The sequence below is a fragment of the Periplaneta americana genome, chromosome 2 (assembly GCF_040183065.1).
Source record: "Periplaneta americana isolate PAMFEO1 chromosome 2, P.americana_PAMFEO1_priV1, whole genome shotgun sequence".
Lineage (NCBI taxonomy): Eukaryota > Metazoa > Arthropoda > Insecta > Blattodea > Blattidae > Periplaneta > Periplaneta americana.
This window is the reverse complement of record NC_091118.1, coordinates 10,240,077-10,264,114: the sequence shown is the minus strand read 5'-3', so window position 1 is coordinate 10,264,114 and position 24,038 is coordinate 10,240,077. Positions and strand designations below refer to the sequence as shown.

At 37.0% G+C, this 24,038-nt stretch overlaps 1 protein-coding gene across 2 annotated transcripts; it reads left to right on the top strand.

The window, feature by feature from the left end:
• Nucleotides 1–8,119: 8,119 nt before the first annotated feature.
• On the top strand, nt 8,120–22,544 carry LOC138713093 (ankyrin repeat domain-containing protein 65-like). Of its 2 annotated transcripts, none has more exons than XM_069844859.1 (4): nt 8,120–10,896; nt 11,202–11,264; nt 20,687–20,797; nt 21,702–22,544. In XM_069844859.1, exons 1-4 carry the CDS (start codon nt 10,624–10,626, stop codon nt 22,224–22,226), a joined length of 972 nt encoding a protein of 323 aa, XP_069700960.1. In that variant the 5' UTR covers nt 8,120–10,623; the 3' UTR covers nt 22,227–22,544. The 2 variants fall into 2 exon arrangements, with proteins under 2 accessions (XP_069700960.1, XP_069700969.1); XM_069844868.1 differs by having other exon boundaries at nt 8,128–10,896; nt 20,687–20,791.
• The last annotated feature ends 1,494 nt before the right edge of the window (nt 22,545–24,038 follow it).

The following is a 24,038-nucleotide window of genomic DNA, read 5'->3' as shown; positions in this document are numbered from 1 at the left end:
GCTCACAGGGTCTTCCAGTGTTCCTAATTGTTTATGTTCCTTATAATTCAGTATATAAAGGCATATATATCTGTTGTATATACAAAATAACAAATGCTTACATTCACAGTCGAAATTCAGCGTCGCCTGGTATATCCTACAACAGGCTCCGCCAAGTCGAGTCAAGATCGCGAGAGGGCGTACAGGCCTACTTACGGCTTCCACTGCGGGCAGTACACTTGTACACTGCAGTCTGTCAGTGGTGGAGCCTATCGAGGTCGCTTGGGGGCACCGGTGCACTGCATTTTGCACCAGCAATATTTATGTGCTAAAACATGAACCTTAGCAATGTAATGGATGTTGTTATGCGAACAATTAATTTCATAAGGTCTAAAGGACTTAATCACAGGGACTTCAGGGCTCTGCTTGATGGTATTAACAGTATGGGGATTTACTCTACCATACCGAGGTAAGGTGTGAAGTCGAAAAATTCTGGAACGTTTTCTCGCACTTAGAAATGAAACTGCCTTATTTATGGATGTACATGGGAAACCTGTTAGAAGCCTTGGACATGAAAGAATACATAAGAATAATGCAACAATTGTGCGAAGTTTCGAACGTAGATTTGAGAATATTAGAGATCTTGAACAACAATTTAAGATATCTTTTTCAGTGAGTGTCCTGGATATTCCTGCTGAACTACAATTAGAAATACTTGATTTACAAAGCGATATTGAGCTAAAGGATAAGTATCAAAACAAAAAGTATTAACCATTTCTATACTTGTTTTCCACGAGAAAGGTTTCCTAAACAGTACAATCTTGCTGCAAGAACGTTGTAAATGTTCGGGACAACCTACGTATGCGAAACACTGTTTTGTTTAATGATGTTTACAAAGTCACTTCACAGAAACAACTAAGTGATGAACAATTGAAAGCATGTTTGCTATTGGCTGGTACTAAAACAATAGCTCCGAGAATTAAATAGCTGCTTACTAACAGAAAACTGCAAAAATCGCAGCAGATCTCTGATGTTTAAGAAAAAGTACTATTATTAGAGAATTGTATTTGAATGACAACGTTTCTACTGTTGTTTCATTTTGTTAATTGAATTGTATAGCAATGAGAAGAAGACAAACAGTATATTAATCTGTATAAAAGTGTATATTTTGTTTTGTTTCATTATTGTGCAAACATGCAAAAATTTGTTTCGTATATAGTTAACTGTACAAAATTGTATAGAGTACTGTTTTTCAGTATAGTGCAATTAACAGTGAAAGCGTGCTTCAATTAAAAGCTGAAATTAATTTACATTCTTATCACAAATTTGGTTCACATACAAGTTCTTAGCTCCGCCACTGTGGAAGCAGCTACCCTTGCCCGCAGCCGTACGTCAGGGCTTGAGGGTTTGTACGTACGCACGAGAGTGTAGTCACTTGACGGTCCCTGTCCTACAATAATGTAGTCTGCAGCCTTGTAGGCCTATCTAGAGCAGGGTTCTGTCACATGCTGTAATCTACGACGGGGCAGCACAGCTTTACTTGCCTCCCGATGAAGCCATGCTGCGGATTCCATTGCATTTAAAATTCGTCGTCTTCGGCGGGGTTCGAACCCGCATCCAGCCTGTAGCACAGTGCGACATTCCAGTGTTATTATCTGCAATAAAAGTAACAATTTCCGCCATATTGTTTATTTTCCACGTGTAAGTCTGGCTTCGGGCTGACACAACTGCGGAGGAGTCCGCGTATATTCTAGAATGCCATGTTGGCTAAATTGCGCATTTTATCCCTCTTCACTGCATCAGCGTGCGGGATGAGTTGCTCATTTGTCTTGTTTCTGTGCGGGCTGGGAAGTTTCTAGATCCCTGGACGGGAGTGGAATGTAAAAAATTTAGCTGAGACAGATATAGTTGTGTTTTATATTACTACAACTTGTTTATAGGCCTGCATGGGATGTGAAAGACAATTGAAGACATGTATTTAACATTAATAATAAATAAAAATAAGGCCTACACCTTTTAAACTCTTTCCTATTGTATGTTCGTTCAGAGAAAAACAGGGGATGGTTGCAATAAGAGAGTATGCTACCGAAGCAGTGGTTGTTGTTACACAACTAGACACGCGACTAAGGAAGCAGCGTTGCAACATCTAATAGAGTACGTCAGTTACACGTCCCACTTACTGTCTCTGTTGTCCACACCTGTGTCTAGCGCGTCTGGCTGCGAAAACAGATTCGATTCCCAGGCGGGGCAAGTTACTTGGATGGGGTTTTTTTCCGAGGTTTTACCTCAACCAAATATGAGCAAATGCTGGGTACCTTTCGGTGCTGGACCCCGTACTCATTTCACCGGCATTATCACCTTCATCTCATTCAGACGCTAAATTACCTTAAGTTGTTGATAAGTGTCGTAAACTAATCTAAAAACCATCTAACTTATGTTTATTATCACTAATAAAATTTGTCATTCTTGTGAGCCTGTTATTATTATTATTATTATTATTAGTATATTATTATTATTATTATTATTATTATTATTATTATTATTATTAACCCGCCAGTGAACGTGTCATGAAAAGTTACGTACCTGCACGGGTTGGGTCTCTCAACCCATTTTCTAAATATGAAAAAGTGCATTTATTTCAGTCATATAACAGTTTTTTTTTCTCCTACACAGTTAACATAATAAATTTGTAAATTTCACACATTTCATAATTGTATAACCTAGAACAATTCAGTCATATATTTATTTATCAATACAGCAATTCGCAATCTGTGCCTTGTGTCATTTCTTGGACTGCACATAAAATGATGTCCAATGTAGGGGGTATGTGGTTGTTGTAACATTCATAATGGTGCGTCGTATTATATCACGTGCGAAATCAATAAGTTTCTTGGATTACGTAACTGTTTGTAATACAGTCTGAATTTCTTTTTTTAGGAGTGTTATACCTGGTTATATTGATAGAAATTATTTTCCTCACTAATGATCTTGAAACATCTGTAGCGCGAACAGTTTTATCAATTGGTGAATCACATTCGCCTTCTCCTTGCCTTTATAATATATGCAGCTTGTCTGTCTAATGACTGCCCTCTTGTAACAATGATTGTCATCGCTATGTTGTTCACTCTCTGCAACAGACTCCCATGGTGCCACATATTTCACTAATTTCAGTGAACACTAAACAGATAATGCAAACTACGTGCACTGCAAGTCGTTACAGAACTGGCAACTATGTGGTGTTTACCTCTGCGCGGGACGAAGGAAACAGCGGTAATTTGTGAGGTCTTCTGTTTTCAGCCCCCCCGCACCCCCTGGTTTTCCTCCGGGCCAACGTACAATGATTCTGAATTACAGCACATCAAAGTGTGTTTATTTTTGTCTAAAACTGTACTTTGTAGCCTAGAATTAGTAAACAAGACCTAAAGAAAAAAATCTTAGTGTAGGTACATTCTGATTGGCTGAACTGTGTCCCACACACAACAGCTGTCTGTCTGTGGTGGTTGGAGCCTTTGCTGTGTTTAGGTGATTGCTGACGCGAGACATGAGCGGTTGGATCCTGCGTTCGATGCGGTGAGTCACAATTGAAGATATCTTTATCTTTAAATCATACAAACCAAGTAGTTTGCAAACCCGTGGAGGACGATGTGTTACGACTGAAGTAAGAAACTGATTTAAAGTGAGTCCTGATTTACAACTTACAGATGTAATAAACAAGAGAACGTAGTTCGCATCTGAGCTTTAGTTACGATGTGAATTTCAGCTTTGCTGTCCGTGTGCTTCACGTGTTTCAACAGGCTTTAATTTGGATCTGGAATTACATTAACAAATATTTGAGAACACTCGAAAATTAAAGTGCGATATAGCTTGCGATGGAATTTATATAATAGCTAAATAAACGTAGAATTTTAATTTCTATTTAAAAAAAAAATAAACAAATTTAAGTCGAATGGCGTTTGCGAATATAAACTTAACGCATCTTAACACTACAAGCAATATACCCTACAATGAACGATCTGTAATAGACTGTAATCTACTAAGGAAGTTTACATTACAAAACCAGCTATAGCGGCTGGATGCATCGTTGTGCTAACCGTACTATAGGCTAACTCAATTCTGGTTGGATGATCGTTCACTTCTGCTGTGGTATATGGACGTAAGCCCAGCAAATAGCTGGTCATCCTTAACACTTCCTCAGTTGTGTTATGAAAAAAACCGAGAAAGAGGCATTTTAGTTAGTTATTTAATGACGCTGTAGCAACTAGCTACTATGTTGTTTAGCGAAATTCAATCTGACGAGACGTGGCTCAGGATCTGCCACGTGATTGTCTGTCATTCGCCTTACAGTTGGGAAGAACGTCAGGAAAACCTAAGATATACAATAATTACCAAGCATGTTTCTGATAAGATTAATTCAGCTGGTACCCTTAAGTTAGAACGTTTTATGACAGAGCTTCGTGATTACCAGCAGAACCAATTCCTGTTGCAGGGAGTTGCAGAATGCCAGTTAGTTACGGCAAATACTCTGTTGAACTCACAGCAATTGTCACTGAAAGATCAGCTACCAACCTTCTAGTTTAGGACGGTCTGAACCTTTGGTTATCTGCACCATTGGAATAAATGTGATTGATACAGATATTTCATCATTTTTAGTAGTTTGCAGTCAATTATCTGATGTGAGTCTTGGTTGTTACACCGGACCTGCTGTTTCACTTCCAATTGATCCATTATTTACCCCAGTTCGTCACAAAGCACGTGCTGTCCCCTTTGGACTAAAGGAGAAAGTTGATACAGAGTTAGATCGCCTGCTGAAATTGAAAATAATTAAACCAGTAGGATGTGCTGATGGTCCACTCCAGTCGTCCGTGTTGAAGCCAAATACTGGGGTAGATAATGTGGTGATTATAAATAGACTCTTAACGAAGCATCACTTTCTCATTCACTACAGAATCCTAACACAAATCATTTGCTATCCACTTTAAGTGGCGGTAAATTTTTTTCACTAATTGAATAGCAAATGCATATTTACATTGTTAGTTGATGAAATGTCAGCAAAAGCTCAAACTATAAATAGGCCTACGCATCGTGGTGCATTTAAAGTTGATAGGTTAGATTTCGGTGTTTTCATTGCATCTGGGCTATTTCAACATCTGATGCAAAACATTTTATATGGCGTTACTGAATTCTTACCCTTTTTGACGATATTTTTTCTGTACTGATTCACCTTTTGAAATGCTAAATAAACACGTTTACGTGAAAAGGGTCTTCACTTACGTGAAGAACAATGCCAATTCTTTGTAAAAAAAAGTGGCATTTTTAGTATTCAAGATTAGTAAAGAAGGCACTTCCGTGACTGAAGAAAAAATAGAGTCGGTTAAAAAAGCGCCTACACCTAGAAATGTTACCGAGATTCAAGCTGTCTTGGGAATGCTTAATTTCTGTCTTCAGTTTGTTTCCAATAAAGCATCTGTTGCTGAACCGTTGCATAGACTCCTAGATAAGGGTACAGATGTCAGTGGATATCCAATCATCAAGAAGCTTTTGAAAAAGTTAAAGAGTTGTTGTCATCTAAACAAGTCCTGGCTCACTACGATCTTCATAGCCATTGGTTCTAGTCTGTGATGCATATCTTGAATGACAACTTTAAGCAAAATGATCGAAGTGTGTGCCAAGTCTAATTGAATTTAAAAAAGACGCCGTTGCTGTTGGTAGCACTGCCTTCGTTTCATCGAATGACAACTTTATCCATAATTTCGTGTATAGTTCATACATATTTCGCATCTGGCTGTATACTAGCACCTTCTAGTGTAACATTTAACGTGACGACAGGGCGAAATTGATGAACTTGTATCACTAGGATTCCAATCTTATTGTCGTCTCTCTGTTGGCAGTACTGGTAATTGATAAACCGTTTCCTTACTTCCATGATTCAAGACGGGCGTGACGTGTTCGCATGAAGGTCATACAGGATATTACGCAGTTAGCTGGTGCTGTTGTAGCCGGAAGTTACGTTGCTAGATTGATTCTTGGCGTCTTTGTGTCTTGCTTCGTTCCTCAGCTGTGATATTACGCCTTCAAACTTAATCAAGTAAGTAATTTTGTGTTTGTTGTTGAGTGTGGCGGAAATTTTGTTTCTTTACAGTTAGTGTATTATGAACGTTGTTAGGTACAAAATAAGGCATGCAACTACTGTAGCCTGTGTATGTGAACTCAAGGTCTTTTGTAGTAGCGATGTATTTCTAATGTTCCTCAGAAGGGGCTAGAATTTTAATAAATTTGCTTCTTTCTTCTGTCTGGATAGAAATGCTATTGACAAAACTGTAGCCGTCACGACGGTCTTTTTTTTTTTTTTAGATGACCATATTTCATTGCTTTTTCAGGAACTAATATCCTTGAAAAGTGGCGGAAAACAGAATTTAAATTTTTAAAACTTAGTGAAATAACACAAAAACCGAATTTAAAAAATGCACCATTCTTACAAAAAAAATTACTTTTCTATACGTAGCACAATTTCTTACTTGGTTATTTAAAGACGCTTTATCAATTACGAGGTTATTTAACGTCGATGGTATTGGTCATAGAGATCTGAGGCTGGGGATTCACCATAGATTACCTGACATTCGTCTTACGGTTGGGGAAAACCTCGAAAAAAACAGGTAATTAACCCAAGCGGGAATCGAACCCGCGCCCGAGTGCAACTCCGGATGAGTAAGCGCCACAGCCGACAGAGCTACGCCGGTGGCTCATAGCACAATTATGCTTTCATTTGTGTAGGGCTGCTTACCTACCAGAGAGCGTAGGATAGGCAAGGGGTACCCAAAGCCTGAGGAAAGCAAACCAATCTGTCACTGATCCTCGACCTTACGAAAATTCGATTAAGTTTCATTCCGCAGTGCCACAATTTGCACAAACGCATTTATGGGATATCAGCCTACGCGATGTCTTACCAAGGGAATTTGCAGCTTTTTCAGTATTTAACAATGACCTCTTTGAAAGTTCGAGAGGCGTCCATTTACAACCGTCGCACAAACCACGCACTTTGGGTCCTGCCCCCTCCGTGGTCGTTAATCAAACACTCAGTGATATGAATCAAATTTACCATCTTATTGTCTGCAAGCGAATTAGCGGGAAATCCGTACACTGTCTCACTTTAATTACGAGAAAACGTTGCCATAGTAACTCCACAATCCTAGAAGCATACCCACGGAAGTCTGGCCGCCAGAGAGCCATATTCTACCACAAAAGAGGTAAAATCACTAAAACCAAGTTGGCTAGACACTAAACAAGCCTTTTATAGCTTGACAGCCACTTAACCACAAATAAATGCGCTCAACCCGACATTAATATTTAGCAAATATAAACCAACGTTTTCATGGAGTATTCAAATCGATTTCAATACGCTCACCGTGTTGATTCACAATGATTTCAGTCTCAAGTGGGATCGAATCATATCCAATACGCATTCAGTTGCATGGCAACGCGTCAGTTATCCTATTCAAAACGATTTAATACTCTGAGTGCATGAACGATCCTCATTTGTTTCATCTGTCATCTGTTTTACCAAGAGCGAGCGCAATTTTTGTATGTTTGAAAGTGGTGTTGTAACAGAATAGGCCTCCATTAACAGCCAGAAAATTAATTTTTCATGGGCATCAATTACAAAATGGAGTGCTGTATATAGCCAAGGCCTACAAGATGACAAACATTCTAAGCTTCAGTTTCCGTATTCAAATGTGCTATATCCTAAATATTTACAAGAATCTATATAGCCTACCCTTTAAATATGTACATATTTATGGAACAAAACACTAAAGTAATTCCCAATTTCTAGTGGTGCAAATACATATTCTCTCTGCAGATATTTTAAATAAATCCTTTTCAAAATAAAAAAGAAAATTATTACACATTTTTAAAATTGATTTACGAGGTTTTTTTTTAGAGTTTTTAACTAGCTTTTTGTTCAATATTTGTAATAATGTGTCTCAGAATCTATATTCCTTTTAAATATGTACATATTTACAACAAAACACTAAAGTAATTCCCAATTTCTAGTGGTGCAAATACTTATTCTCTCTGCAGTTATTTTAAATGAATCCTTTTCAAAATAAATAGGCCTAAGAAAATGTATTACCCATTTTTTAAATTGATTTACGAGGTTTTTTTTGAGAGTTTTTAACTAGTTTTTTTGTTCAATATTTGTAACAACATATCTCAGAATCTATATACCCTTTAAATGTGTACATATTTACAACAAAACACTAAAGTAATTCCTAATTTCTAGTGGTGCAAATACTTATTCTCTCTGCAGTCAATTTATTTTAAATTAATTCTTTTCAAAATAAATAAGAAAATTTATTACACATTTTTAAAATTGATTTACGAGGTTTTTGGAGTTTTTAACCAGTTTTTTTGTTCAGTATTTGTAACAATGTATCTCTTTGTGTCCAATCTCAAGTGCTGTCGTACTGCAGTCAGATGGATGATCCAGCTCTGACCACGTGACAGCCAACACTCACTGGAGTCTACACGGCTCACTGCTCCTGCCCGGTCCTGGTTTACATTAACGATTGTTGCCACTGTGGCCAAAACATTTCGAGGAATAAAAACTTTGTAGTGTTCGTAAGATTGTTCAATAATTTATTTTGCGTTATAGTGGGAAAGACGAAACAATTTCTGTGTAAATAGTCCTACTTTACATTCTGCGTAGCCATGGTATCGTCGTAACTAGAGATCTCTGGAAATATGCATGCATGTATGCCCTAAAAATACCAAAACAACACAAAAATTTGGAAATATGAAACAAAACAAATTAAATATTATCCATAAATTAATTAGAAACCTTTTTCTTCACAATTCTACAAAACAGTTTTTGTGAATTTTAACTCCTTGTATTGGCCTTAGCGAACAATTCAGCCTATAAAATTAGAAGGGTGGAAAACATCTGTACTCTGCGTAATTCTTTCATAGCTATGTTAACAGGGTCACTGAGTGTTCATGGATTTCTAAGCTTATATGGCAACAGCGGGGTTGAAACCTCTTACGCATGACGTACTATGTGGGAGGGATGAAGGAGTGAAGATGAGACCGACCAGCAACAATCTGGCTATATTCCTAACATTCTTTTTTTTTCTTCTTTCCTGTTCTGACAACTTAGGCCTGCTGTTGCTGAATCCACTTATTCCAAACTCAATTTAAGCATCAAACATTTCTAAGGAAACAAAATCCAAAATAAATAACCAAACGAAAGAAAGTCTGTTGCTATTATATAAAACATGTGACTAATACGTTAAAACAATTGCAGTGATCAAAAATATGTTTTTCTTTCTACTCCAGCATTGTAAACGCTCTTTTTGCACTATCTTTTTTTTTTTTTTTTTGTATTTACAGCTATTGTTGTTAGGCCTTGATAGAATTCTCAAACAGAAACTTGTTGCTAGGGGTAACATAAAACGGACGCGCTTCCGAACAGGGGCAGCGCCAAATTGGGGTTATGGTACTTTGTACTGATTTAATAGTTACTTAATATTGATAAGCGTATTTTGTTTACTAGAATGAAGTGCATTACAAAATTTCGGAAATTGAAAAACTCGCTCTTCTCGTTTTTCAATCTTTTCCTCGATTTGATAAAAACCACTTCCCTTGTATCGCAATATAGGCCCACTATTAGTCAATCGTTAGTAAAAATATTGGTTAATATGCCACATTATTGTACCAGAGCCGTAAAATATTACCATGCCAACTAAAACGTCATGATTTCTATTATGACGACATAACTTGTGACGTAAAGTAAATATTATACGGTTTGCCGGGCTATAATATTTAACACATCATTGTTGTCATAGCAACGCCTTTCTTCATAGACCATGATATCAAGCTACCCATCATTACAAATTTGTTGTTATTTTTTTATTAGGCCTAAATGTTTTAAAATGCTGTCGTAAAAAATAACGTATGAAACACGTTTTTAATTTTATACAACTGCTGCACTGGTCAGAATTAGCCAAGTCGTTTCACTCATTGACTAAACATTGGCTCGCACAATAATATGCCTATACTTATTTAGCATTACTATACCGTAATTTCTTCTTTTATTGAAGCGTTGGGCCGAATAACGATCTATATTACAACTTTTAAAAAAAGTAACTTGCTAGCAACGTCAGACGTGCCGATTATGGTATTGTTCTAACACTGCTGAGATTCCAACATGTGTAAATGAGCAACTGTTGTTTTCCGCGGTCATGAACTTGTAAATTTGTTGCAACTGTCTACATGTCAAGACAAACTTGGCATGTAGAGAGTTACAATTTACTGAATTGCAAACAAAAGAAAATCGGTAACAAATCTTAAAGTAGCCTAGAAGCGATTTATCTAAAAGTGGAAATGAATCTAATCTGTCTCCACTTGTACGATTTGTCAGTCAGTGAATCTGTATTATTATTCTAATCCAATATTTTGAAAACGAATTTTTACGGACTCGGTAACATATTTGAGCAAAGCAAAGTACTTGTTGGATAGAAATGACTTTCAAAGGAGCAATGCCACTCATTCATTGCTGTTTCTGTAAGATCATTGGAGTACGTGTTAATGGAAGTGACTTGTGAATAGTATTTGTAGGTTTCACTGTTTTCTTGCTTTCTGGTGTGCAGAATGGCAAAACCGAATCCTATTCCAGACCTCAAGCAGCGAGTGAAGACCCTGGAGGGACAGGTTAGACTGCTGCTTCCTCTAATAGAGGAGGTGAGGGTCCTCAAGGAGAGGTTGGACTCGCGGTCCCTGCATGGCCTGGAGGCAAGGAAGGAAGAGGAAAAAGTAGGGAGTAGCAACAACATTGAGGAGCTGAAGGAGGAATTGAAGCTGAGAGAGAGGGAATTAAGAGAAACACAGGCTGAACTGGAAAAGCTGAAAGAAGAATCGGAAAGGGTAAGAGTTCCGCTGTTGCCATATTTACAGTTACTGCTGAACACCTTAGATTGGGTCACAGTTAAGGCTTTATTCCACGGAACTATTTGCTCATACCACGCATTCAGAAAATGAGTGACGAGGGAAATTGAGCAAGAGTTAAGACCAAAATTTGAAGCCATGTACAAAATGCGAAGATAGGATTAGGAATGTCGTGTTGTTTAGTAAAATATATTTAGTAGTTCGTTGTGAGTTATTCTTTTTCTCACCGTACTGCCACCTTACTGACTGGGCTACATCTGAACCTGTTTCCTTTGCGATTACAGGAGAAAGCAGAACTGAGACAGAAATATGAAGGAGAGCAACAGTTGCGGCTCCAGCAGGAAAAAGTAAGTGATGAGCTGTTACCATGGTTACAGATACAGATATTCGACAGTTGAGGGTACATTAAATGTTAGAGCAGTAAGCACGAAAAACTTTAAAATAGGCAGACATGCAGACGCTAGGGTGTGTTCATATAGGCACTTAATTGAATGATAAATATGGGTACTCCATTACATATCGCAATGTAGTGACAGTAATATTACTGGCAATATCTGAAAGACGAAGATGGCGATAGCTAAGTGACAGGAGGCCGAGGACAGTGAAGAGGTTTCAGTGGGTTAGGTGAGGGGATAGGTAAATGTTGACAAACATAGAAACAAATGCTAGGGACGCGAAAAAATTAAAGAAATGCTAGGGACGCGATAAAATTAAACAAATGCTAGGGACGCGATAAAATTGTGCGATAAGCAGCCATGATTGGTCGAAATACGTCCTTTCGTACCGTTTTATTGGTCAAAAGTAGTATGACGTAGTAAGAGTGTAATAGTCATAAAAATCGTAATAAGTTTGTATTACAGACACACAATTATGACACAAGACGAAATATTAATTCAACATTAGTAGAACCTAAATGTGTCACATCTGCTGGTCTAAAGCATAGCATTAATTTTGGCCCTCGGTTGTACAATGCTTTAACTAAATTACACCCAGAACTTCTAACATGTAACCCACTAACATATAACAAGAAAATTAGAAACGTGTTAATATCTTCAATTTGATTAAATAAATTTATAGCCTACGTGTATGAATTACTCAACCTATATTATATTTGTATTCTATAATTTTGAAATATATATTAGTCCTACTTTTCACGTGCGATATTATTCTTCTCTAGTGTTAATATTATATTATATAATTCCATTACCGCTGTAATTATATTTTAGTTCCTATTTTATTTTACTTATTTATTTATATTATTATTATTATTTTATATTTTAATATTATATCTGAACTGCGACCGAACACGAGCGCTGCTCATTCGGTCTCAAATTTTGTTAATACTACTGTATCTTCTTTTTATATTGCTTGTATTATTTTATTTGTATTTCTCTTTGTTTTGTTTTGTAATTATATTTCTTTATTCTGTATATTTGAATTTGAATTTAAATATATATATAAAATTACAAACCACTCCAGTCGATGCACAGCAGTTTCAAATATGACTCGCATTGGCATTCAAGAACAAGAATTAATAAAAATCACTTATCATATAGGTCGCGCCAGGGATTTTGGCAGATGGATTTTCTTAATGTAAACTGGAGAGCGAGTTCCTTACCGCTGCAAGATCGGCTGTTATCTCTGTCGCAGTGGAATGGGTAGGACATAAGAGTAAACATGCACGCCCGAGTATTTATGCACTCTGGACAGTCACCTCCAAAAACTAAACAAATATTACAGTAGTCTATATGTGTCTTTGGTATTCCCAAGAAACTTGTTCGATTAATTAAAATGTGTCTCAATGAAACTTACAGCAGAGTCCGGATAGGCCAGTTTCTGTATGATGCTTTTCCAATTCACTGCGGGCTAAAGCAAAGAGATGCACTATCACCTTTACTTTTTAACTTCGCTCTAGAATATGCCATTAGGAAAGTTCAGGATAACAGAGAGGGTTTGGAATTGAATGGGTTACATCAGCTTTTTGTCTATGCGGATGACGTTAATATGTTAGGAAAAACTCCACAAACGAATAGGGAAAACACGGAAATTTTACTTGAAGCAAATAAAGCGATAGGTTTGGTAGTAATTACCGAAAAGACAAAGTATATGATTATGTCTCGTGACCAGAATATTGTACGAAATGGAAATATAATCTGTTATATATGAGTCATTCCACGTCAAATCGCACAGCTATAAAACACGACCTTTCTCGGAAATGGTCGAATTTTTTTTTTTCATGAATTCCAGACATCAAATAAGGAGACCCGTATTTTTTTATTTTCACAATTATTAATTATTTGTGTAGTTATGAAAATTTGAAGTTACGCAAATTATGCGCGCACTGTTACATAAACTCGCATAGAACTCTCTGTCTACATATAATTGAGATTTTCGGTTTGGCGCATTTGAAAGACGAAATACAACACTTTTTATTACTTTAGGCCTATCACAAACAAATTTAAAGTTTGGCCTATTTTTTTAATCGTTTCTTTTTCAAAGCAAAATTACTATATTAAATAGCCAAGTTAAAAATGTGAAAAAAAAAATAACTTGTTCGCTGATGTATTATCTGTAAACTACTGCATTTATAAATGTGGGTTCGGCACCCATACATTTGTAACAATTTATTTTCCGGAGGCATGCACGCGCTCGCGATGCCCAGCTAATGAACTGCTTGCAGCCATAGGCTAGAAGGCTGCCCGTGGAAATTCCCCGTTGCATCTGATGTCACCATACTAATCATCAAATGATTAATACCTTAAGGAACAGTAAATATCTTATCTAAAATTATTTTATTATTGTCAGCTCAGCTAAGAGGGGAAGCCCTTCACAGTTTATACTGTAATATAGCCAAGTGTTTGATGATAGCAAGGCTGGGTAAGGCAGTAAACTTTATGGCAGTAAACAGATGGCAGGAGAGAAAAATAATCAGTTTGGGTTTGAATTTCGCGCAGTGACGTGACTTCTATACAACATGAGTGATGGTAAAGATCGCGTAATATATAACAAGTGTTTAAATCCATTTACCTTCCTAATCACGCTTTTAAAAAGAAAAGTACACTAAGACGCGTAAGTCGCGACTTATTGATAAAGCTCAATTTAAAGGGGTCTTGAGTGTGCAAATATGTGATTTGTTCCGTAAAAATCAATCAATTTCCGCATAGGTCAGGTGAAATTGTATGTGAAGCCGGTAGTTCTTGTGATATTAATAAACATGAATCAAATGAAAGTGCGGACAGAGAAAGTGATTATCCCAGTACTTCTTCTAGCAGTTCTATGGATACAGTGCTAGAAATTAGTAATATTGAGGAATTAAACAAGAGTTTGATGTCAATAGAATCCCCTATCAAGAAAATAAAGATACAACAAAACAATACCCCCGTGAAAAGTTTCAAAAGTAAAAGGCTCCCTAGGATGTTAAGTTGTTCATGTAGAAGATGCATCATCATCCATTCAAAAGTCAGCCATATTTTATTTTTGACGGAATGCAAAAAAAGGTACAACCTGAAAATTACATAGTTATTGCAGACTTTTCTGAAAATTATTCATTTGTAATACAAGATTCAATACAAGGTGTACATTGGAACATATGCCATGCCACAATACAGTACAATTTTAATTTTACTTCCTACTTTATTTTATTTTATATTCTCTTATAGGCCTATTAATATTATATCTGAACTGTGACCGAACACGAGCGCTGCTCATTCGGTCTCAAATTTTGTTAATACTACTGCATCTCCTTTTTTATATTGATTGTATTATTTTATTTCTATTTCTCTTGTTTGTAATTATATTCTTTATTCTATATATTTAAATAAATAAATAAATCCTTTCGTAGTATATTTCAAAGGAGATACAGAAATTCGTTACAAAAGTAATGTCATCTCAGAAACCATGGAACATGACACCGATCCCTTTCACTTCTTTCAATCCGAAGCAATCAATTTCTTAAAGCAAGAATTCAAAGATATGAAAAAAATCATCTACTTTTCCAATGGATCAAGTTCACCAAATAAATAAATAAATAAATAATTGCTTACATAAAGACGATTATGGAATTAGTGCTGAATGGCACTTCTTTGCAATGTCGCGTGATAAAGGTCCGTGTGTTGGCATTGGAGATACTGTTAAAAGACTTGCCACGAGAGTTAGCCTATACAAGATCCTATAACAACACCAAAAAAAAACTGTTTGATTAGTCACAAAAAACATTTCTAACTTGTCATTTATATTTTGTCCATTCAATAAGCACAAAAACCACACTGAAAATTTGCAGGCCAGATACCATAATCTAAAACCAATAACTGGTACATTAAAATTATATTCTTTCATTCCGTTGTCAAAAACTGAAGATTTAGTAAAACAATTTTTTTTTCAAGAAAGAAGGTAGGCGAATGAAAATTTAAAGTGTGAATGAAAAGAAACATTTGAAAAGCATAATGTACAATTCTTTGAAGATATCATAATAAGTAAATTAGCAGTGTTTCCTCGAGTAACTTGATCCGTACTGGGTGTAATGTTGCAACGTTCAGTCAATTATCCAGCGCCGATAAACCTCCCAGCGCGCTTTAACGCTTCCCGTCCACTGATGCTGCACCGACCGCTACACATTCTGTCATAAGTAATTAAATTTCCATTAAACTATTGGAGAACCCATTCTGATTTTTTCTGGAATTATTAAGAATACTTCAGTGCACCTAGTAGGCATTTTTTTAGATTTTTAATAGGGCTATTTCACATTGATGTATATGTTTTAAAAATTGAATTATAAAAAAATATTTGAAATAATTATATTAAAATTAGTTGGTAAATATTTCATAAAAGACAGTACTTTACGCTTTTAAATGCATTTTTTTCAAAAAAAATTAACATCAATATCGTCAGAAATATGACGCTTTAAATGTTGCATTGTGCGACATTTTTAACGAATTTTAACATGTAATATTTTAAAAACATGTGGACTTAGGAGGAAATAAGAATACACTTGTTGGTTTATGAGACCCATAGAGTTGGTAAAAAAAATAAACGCAATCAGAAATATGAAGGTCAAAATTTGTATAATTTTGTGCGATTTGACGTGGAATGACTCATATATATGGAAATATGTTAATCCTTAGTCAATAGATAAGACTGAGTTTTACGAAATACGAACATTAAGGGATGGAAAATGGGAGGCAGTAATGATCAAAATAATTATACCGATTTACTTTTTTTAACCAGCAGACGTGCAGCCTTTAAATTTAAAACAAAGATTCACTTATAAAATTGGGTTAGACTATTCATCTCATCTCTCAGAATTATTTCTAAAATGTATAAGGGAAGTAAAAAAATTCAATTTCATGTAGGCTACTCCCTTGAAATAACTTCAGTTTTTTTTTTTTTTTTTACTTCCGAGCAGAGAGGAGAGAGAAAGAAGTCGACGATTTTAAAAATTCGCTAAACTATATTTAACTAGAGACGCAAAATTTAAAATGAAGGTTACTCTCTGCAATTGGTTAAACATTCTTAGATTTTTTAAATACCATATCCTAAGGTACTGATGAAAAGGCAGAAGGGAGTGAGAAATCTCATGTCATCCGATCTCGATGAAAGTCGATATCTGGGGATCTTTGCGGTCACAGAATACGAATAAGGTATTATTTAGTCCGACTTTGTCCCTAAAGTGGTGAAGTGGGACAAAAATGGGTGAAAAATTAAATTAGATATCTTAGGGGTTTTCGAGACGAAAATTACGAATAATACAATTTGTGCGAATTCAATATGGCAGTTTCAGTACTATGAATTATATTTTAAAAAATTAAACATCGGATATCGCACAGGTAACACGTGTACAGTATTTAAGGGGGTATGTAACACCTTTTGATAGTAGGCCTATACATTTAGTAAAATCCAAAGTGTAATTTCTACATATTCTGAATGAATGTTGTGCTGGAATTTAGTATAGTCATCAGCCAATACCTCTAGATTAATAAACAACTTTTTAGAATCCATAAAGTACAGTATTTATTGTGAATGGTAATTATATTTTTCAATTGGTGCAATTTGTGCAGGGGAAATTGGTTTCTCCGATATTTTGTACGATTTCGAATATTTTAAAATGCTTTCTTCTCTGTTCTATTCACAATGTGCGTGTGAAGAAATTATTGCCCTTGTAATATCCATTACAATCCTATTTATTATACTCTTATATAAATCTAACTTCCGCAGCTTGCAATTTTACCCAACTAACCAAATTATATTTTGATTATTAAGAAGAATCGTAATTTTATTAACTTGAATTGTCGCATCACCAGTAGACGATCCCTAGATTATTACTGGACAAATCTTGTATATTGATCTGGTAAGGTTAGGATTTTATATATATATATATATATATATATACATACATACATATATATATGTATGCGCAATGCAATGCTTTTTCCTTTTAATTAAGAACTAATTTAATTTAGAAAATGTAGGAGACGTATTGTAAAATCATTGCGAACGGAAGTCGTTTACATTTATTAAAGGCATTCTCTGAGTAGGACTGTACCGTGGTGTGTTTCATAATATGGAAAATTGATATGAGCTGCTGTTATGAAAATATGAACGACTCAGAATGTTATCGCATCTTATTCTCGCAGCTTACACAAACAATATTGGCTCGCCTACTGGAAATGTCATCGAGGTCATCTGCCAAAATCGGTGCCTCCGACTATACCTATGCATCTTCTGAAATCCGATTTACAAAATAAATAAGTGAAGAGCACCATTCGGAAATCCTGAATAAGTTGAATACACCATGTAGGCCTAAAATCAACGAGTTCTACTTCTATTACGCACACGTCCAATATAACATCAATTGAACCACCAACCACATTCAAATTTGAAAATCGTACATTCAATAATTATTCTTTTTAAAATTATTCATGTTTATTTTTTATGTCATCGTCGTTAATTAAAACTTTTTTAACACTTGTGTATATTAGTTAGGTTATGTTATAGCTTCGTAGAGCAACAAGTTAATATTACTAAATTCAATATTCTGAAATTAAAGGACGAGGAAGCTAAGCAAAATTATCAGGTCGAAATTTCGAATAGGTTTGCCACTTTAGAAAGTTCCGACGAAGTTGAGAAAGAATTAGATGTTAATAGCATGTGGGAAAATATCAGAGATAGTATCAAAATTGCAGCTGAGCAGAGCATAGGTTATTATGAAACTAAGAAAAAGAAACCGTGGTTTGATGAAGATTGTTGCATGGTAGTAGAAAGAAGGAAACAGGTAAAATTGAAATTCTTACAGGATCCAGTTGAGGAGAAGAGAGATAATTATTTCAATGAAAGACGGGAAGCAAGTCGTACACTTAGGAATAAAACGAGAGGTTACTTGAAGGAAAAACTGAATGAGGTAGAAACAAATAGTAAGAATAAAAACATTCGAGATTTATATAAGGGTATAAAGGAATTTAAGAACGGATATCAGCCAAGGGTAAACGTGATCAAGGATGAGAATGGTGACTTGCTTGCAGACTCTCCATCAATCCTAAACAGATGGAAAAACTATTTTGCGCAACTACTAAATGTACATAGGCCAAATAGAAATGATCGGGACGAAATTGAAATACAAACTGCTGAGCCATTTATACCCGAACCCACGCTTTCAGAAGTCGAAATTGCGATAGAAAATCTGAAAAAGTACAAGTCTCCAGGTATCGATCAAATTCCAGCAGAATTAATACAAGAGGGTGGAAGTGCATTATATAGCGAAATTTATAAACTTGTACTTGCTATTTGGGAAAAGGAAATTGTACCAGAACAATGGAAGGAGTCCATAATTGTACCTATTTTTAAAAAGGGGGACAAAACCAACTGTGGTAACTTTCGAGGAATATCACTTTTGTTGACGTCGTACAAAATTTTGTCCAATATTCTTTTGAGGAGATTAACTCCGTACGTAGATGAAATTATTGGGGATCATCAGTGCGGTTTTCGGCGTAATAGATCGACTATTGATCAGATTTTTTGTATTCGGCAGATAATGGAGAAAAATGGGAGTATAAGGGTACAGTACATCAGTTATTCATAGATTTCAAAAAGGGATATGACTCGGTTAAGAGGGAAGTATTATATGATATTCTTATTGAATTTGGTATTCCCAAGAAACTAGTTCGATTAATTAAAATGTGTCTCAGTGAAACATACAGCAGAGTCCGTATAGGTCAGTTTCTATCTGATCCTTTTCCAATTCACTGCGGGCTAAAGCAGGGAGATGCACTATCACCTTTACTTTTTAACTTCGCTTTAGAATATGCCATTAGGAAAGTTCAGGATAACAGGCAGGGTTTGGAATTGAACGGGCTACATCAGCTTCTTGTCTATGCAGATGACGTGAATATGTTAGGAGAAAATACACAAATGGTTAGGGAAAACACGGAAATTTTACTTGAAGCAAGTAAAGCGATCGGTTTGGAAGTAAATCCCGAAAAGACAAAGTATATGATTATGTCTCGTGACGGGAATATTGTACGAAATGGAAATATAAATATTGGAGATTTATCCTTCGAAGAGGTGGAAAAATTCAAATATCTTGGAGCAACAGTAACAAATATAAATGACACTCGGGAGGAAATTAAACGCAGAATAAATATGGGAAATGCGTGTTATTATTCGGTTGAGAAGCTCTTATCATCCAGTCTGCTGTCCAAAAATCTGAAAGTTAGAATTTATAAAACAGTTATATTACCGGTTCTTCTATATGGCTGTGAAACTTGACTCTCACTCTGAGAGAGGAACATAAGTTAAGGGTGTTTGAGAATAAGGTGCTTAGGAAAATATTTGGGGCTAAGCGGGATGAAGTTACAGGAGAATGGAGAAAGTTACACAACACAGAACTGCACGCATTGTATTCTTCACCTGACATAATTAGGAACTTGAAATCCAGACGTTTGAGATGGGCAGGGCATGTAGCACGTATGGGCGAATCCAGAAATGCATATAGAGTGTTAGTTGGGAGACCGGAGGGAAAAAGACCTTTAGGGAGGCCGAGACGTAGATGGGAGGATAATATTAAAATGGATTTGAGGGAGGTGGGGTATGATGATAGAGACTGGCTTAATCTTGCACAGGATAGGGACCGATGGCGGGCTTATGTGAGGGCGGCAATGAAACTTTGGGTTCCTTGAAGGCCATTTGTAAGTATGTTATAGCTTCTGCTATATGATATTATGGATAGTCACGTATCAGAGATTGTTTAATATTAAGATTTATTGAAAATCATCTGTCAAGTGATGTTGATTACTGGGATTCGGATAATTGAAGTGGAATGCAACTGTTTTAATAAAAATGAAACTGAATCAACAAAGCCTTCTTGACTAGTAACATTGCCATCATGTATAATAGATCGAGAACTTCTCGGCATTGCTCACTACTGCCATCTAGCATGCATCTAGCTTAATATTTGTAATGTTGAGATGGTACAATAATACATTTGAAGACAGTTGTATTTTCGTAAGTCAATTAATATTTTATTGTATTGGAGTACTTCGTTACTTCTAATCTTTATATACTTTCTTCTAATCGTGTAATAGTCAATTAAATCCCACTGGAGTTTTGATTTTCTCTAGATAAATCAAAAAGTCTAGTGAGATTACTGTTGATAAAACAATAATAGTTATAATATTATTATAATTACTATTATAAAATCATCGTCATCATCATAGTCATGTTTCTAGTCACGTTATCGGCATCTGAGGTTCTTCTCAACCAGATTTGTTTTTAATTACAGAGTAAGGAGGAAGCACTGCGGGCTCTGCGAGAAGAACTGCAAGCGAAGGGGGAGGAACTGAAGAAAATGGCGGACGAACTGCAAGCGGAGCGCCAGAAGACAGCAGTAAGTGTAAGCTGTTGCCATGGTTACAGTTACTGAGCAATGATTGATACAAACTGTTACAACAGAGATTGCGACCAGCTGCAGTTGGAGAGCAAACTTAATTTCAGTTTTCAGATTAGAATGGCTACTACTACTATTAATAGGATACTACTGACATTACTGTAGTCATGGATATTGTCGCTCTTACTGACATTACGGTAATTATGGTTACTGTCACTACTGACATTATTGTAGTTATGGTTACTGTCACTACTACTGACATTATTGTAGTTATGACTGTCACTATTACTGACATTACTGTAGTCATGGCTACTGTCACTACTACTGACATTACTGTAGTTATGGTTAAAGTCACTTCTACTGACATCAATGTAGTTATGACTACTGTCACTCCTACTGACATTATTGTAGTTACGGTTAGTGACACTACTACTGACATTACTGTAATTATGACTACTGTTACTACTACTAACATCACTGCAGTTCTCTCTACTGAAACCACTACTGACATTACTGTAATTATGGCTACTGTCACTACTACTGACATTACTGCAGTTATGGTTAATGTCACTACTACTGATATTTCTGTAGTTGTGGCTACTGTCACTACTACTGAGATTACTGTAGTTATGGCTACTATCACTACTACTGCCATTACTGTAGTTATGGCTACTGTCACTACTACTGACATTACTGTAGTTATGTCTACTGTCACTGCTACTGACATTACTGCAGTTTTGGCTACTGTCACTACTACTCACATTACTGTAGTTATGGCTACTGTCACTACTACTCACATTACTGTAGTTATGGCTACTGTCACTACTACTGCCATCAGCTTCACTCAGCCTAGTGAACTGTCACCTAGCTGACTGAGCGTCCTCTCACCAGATTGTTTTGTCTGCTGCAGAAGCTCAGAGCTGCGGCTGAGGTCAGGCCCAACCTGGTGCAGAAGGACTTGCTAGGCTGGACTGAGCTACACCGGGCAGCGGAGCGGGGGGACACACACAGGGTGCAGCTGCTCCTGGATGCAGGCAGCCTGGTGAACGCCGTGGATTATTATGGCTGCACGCCCTTGTGGCTGGCTGCATGGCAAGGCCGCCAGGATGCGTGCAGGGCGCTGCTGGCTGCCGGGGCGCGGCCGGATGTGAAGGGAGGACCATCTCGCTACACTGCTCTGCATGTGGCTGCACTCAGTGGGCACCCTGCAGTGCGTGAGCTGCTGCCGGCAGGTGGGCCGCGGGCCTACGACCCTGATGATGCAGACGAGTGGACTGCACTGCACTGTGCAGCATATCATGGCCACGCCCCAGTGGTGCAGCTGCTGTTGCAGCATGGCGCTGAGCGGGGGGCGAGGAATAAGGAGGGATGGACGGCCCTGAACCTGGCGCGTGAGTGCGGGCGCACAGAAGTGGTGACCATGCTGCAGGGCTGAGCAGGCGCAGTGCTGCCAACACGACAGCAATACCATTATACCACAGTAACCAGCGGCAATGTGTTGTGTTGGCATCACTGCTCTGCGTGTAATGCTGTTACTTCATTGCTCTAGGCTGTCGTTACTCTCGAAGTTGTGTGGCTTTGTTGTAGTTGGAGCTTGACACGCCACTGATACCTTGTGAATATTATTATTATTATTATTATTATTATTATTATTATTATTATTATTATTATTACTGTCATCAATACTCATTTGTCATTGTTATTGTTGAAATTGCTGTACACAATATCCAAATAAAAATATGTTAAAATTGTTTATGGCGCTGTCACTATCCACTTAAAACATACAGGATTGTTGTTATTGTGTGATGGTGATACGCCACTGATGCATCAGCATGTCATCTGGACTATTTCAAGCACAGTAAGTATGTCGTCTAGCCCTGTCCGATGACCTTGATACGCCACTGACTGCCGTTGATGCTCCTGTTCCTCACACGCACATCAATACTGCGGCTAATTTTTATGCCTATATTTATTCGCAGTATGAGAAGAAAAGCATTTCCGTTGGCATCACTGTTCCTGCACGAACTCGACATCCAGGCCTGTAAACTTGCATTAGTTACGTCCATAAAGTACGCCACTGATAACTTCAAAGACTCAAATACGGTTTACCGCCCTGTACTTTGTGACCGCCATATTGTGAAGGGGGTAAGCGTAAAGTTAGAATTTATATCTCCTGATATGGGAAGAGGAAAACTTACCTACTAGGCCTAACATAGCCCTATCAATAGGCGAAGGCGTTTCCCTGTACACCCCTGCCTACGGAATCAAACATTTACATTTATAATACGGAGCATTGAACACCCCTGAGATATTATTTGGTATTCAGTGATCATACATAGCTTACATAATTAACATCAGACGTAATTGAGCCTGATTTATTGTTTCCATTCATCTTCACTGCCGACGTCGGTATGCGGTACGGACATCAGTTTCTTCCGTGTGTGTGCCCCATCCCCAAATTCCACTCTCAATCAACCACTCCTAATTAACACGAGAATAAATCTGGGATTGAAAAATGACGGTCTTGAAGAAACTTAGTTCTGCAACAAGTTAGGCCTGTTCGCAAAATATGTTAGACATGGCAACTGCCTATAACCTACGCATGTTTTCGAGGTAAACTTCCAGTTTGCAATGTGGTACGCCTGCAGATTCTGTTCTATGTTATCTCACTAAAGAGTTCGCTTACTTGCTATAAAGCTATAAATCGTGTTGAACATGTTTATTTTTTAAAAGATACTTATAAACAGAACATCCTACAGACTACAGTCCGCCACTGCACAGCCCAACACACCGTCCTTCCACCAGCTCCTTCCAGTGGTTGTGGCTTCCTTATTTTCAGTCGTAGCGTACCACGTCTGCATAAGACCACAAGCGGAGAGAGGAAGACGAAGACCAACGAAAGATGTTCAGATGAGAGGCTGGAACAAGTCGTAAGGCCTAAACCATGTTGCTGATGACGACGACTTACTTTCAAGGGCTGCTTGTGCAATTTCTTGTCGTTGAGTTTGCGCATAGGCCTAATCAGTATGACGAATTCCGTTAAAAATTCGGTTCTGTAGACAATAAAAGCAGCGTGTACTTACAAATGGCTTATAGAGAACCCGGAGGTTCATTGCAGACCTCACATAAGCCCGCCATCAGTGCCTATCCTCAGCAAGATTAATCCAGTCCTTATCATAGCCCACCGCTCTCAAATCTATTTTAATATTATCCTCCCTTCTACGTCTCGCCCTCCCCAAAAGTCTTT

Bases quoted from the DNA above. Each gene is read 5' to 3' on its own strand.
- LOC138713093 (XM_069844859.1), top strand. From the start codon at position 10,624: ATGGCAAAACCGAATCCTATTCCAGACCTCAAGCAGCGAGTGAAGACC. The intron at 11,265-20,686 runs GTAAGTGATGAG...TTTTAATTACAG, and splicing joins TGCGGCTCCAGCAGGAAAAA to AGTAAGGAGGAAGCACTGCG. The intron at 20,798-21,701 runs GTAAGCTGTTGC...TGTCTGCTGCAG, and splicing joins GCCAGAAGACAGCAGTAAGT to AAGCTCAGAGCTGCGGCTGA.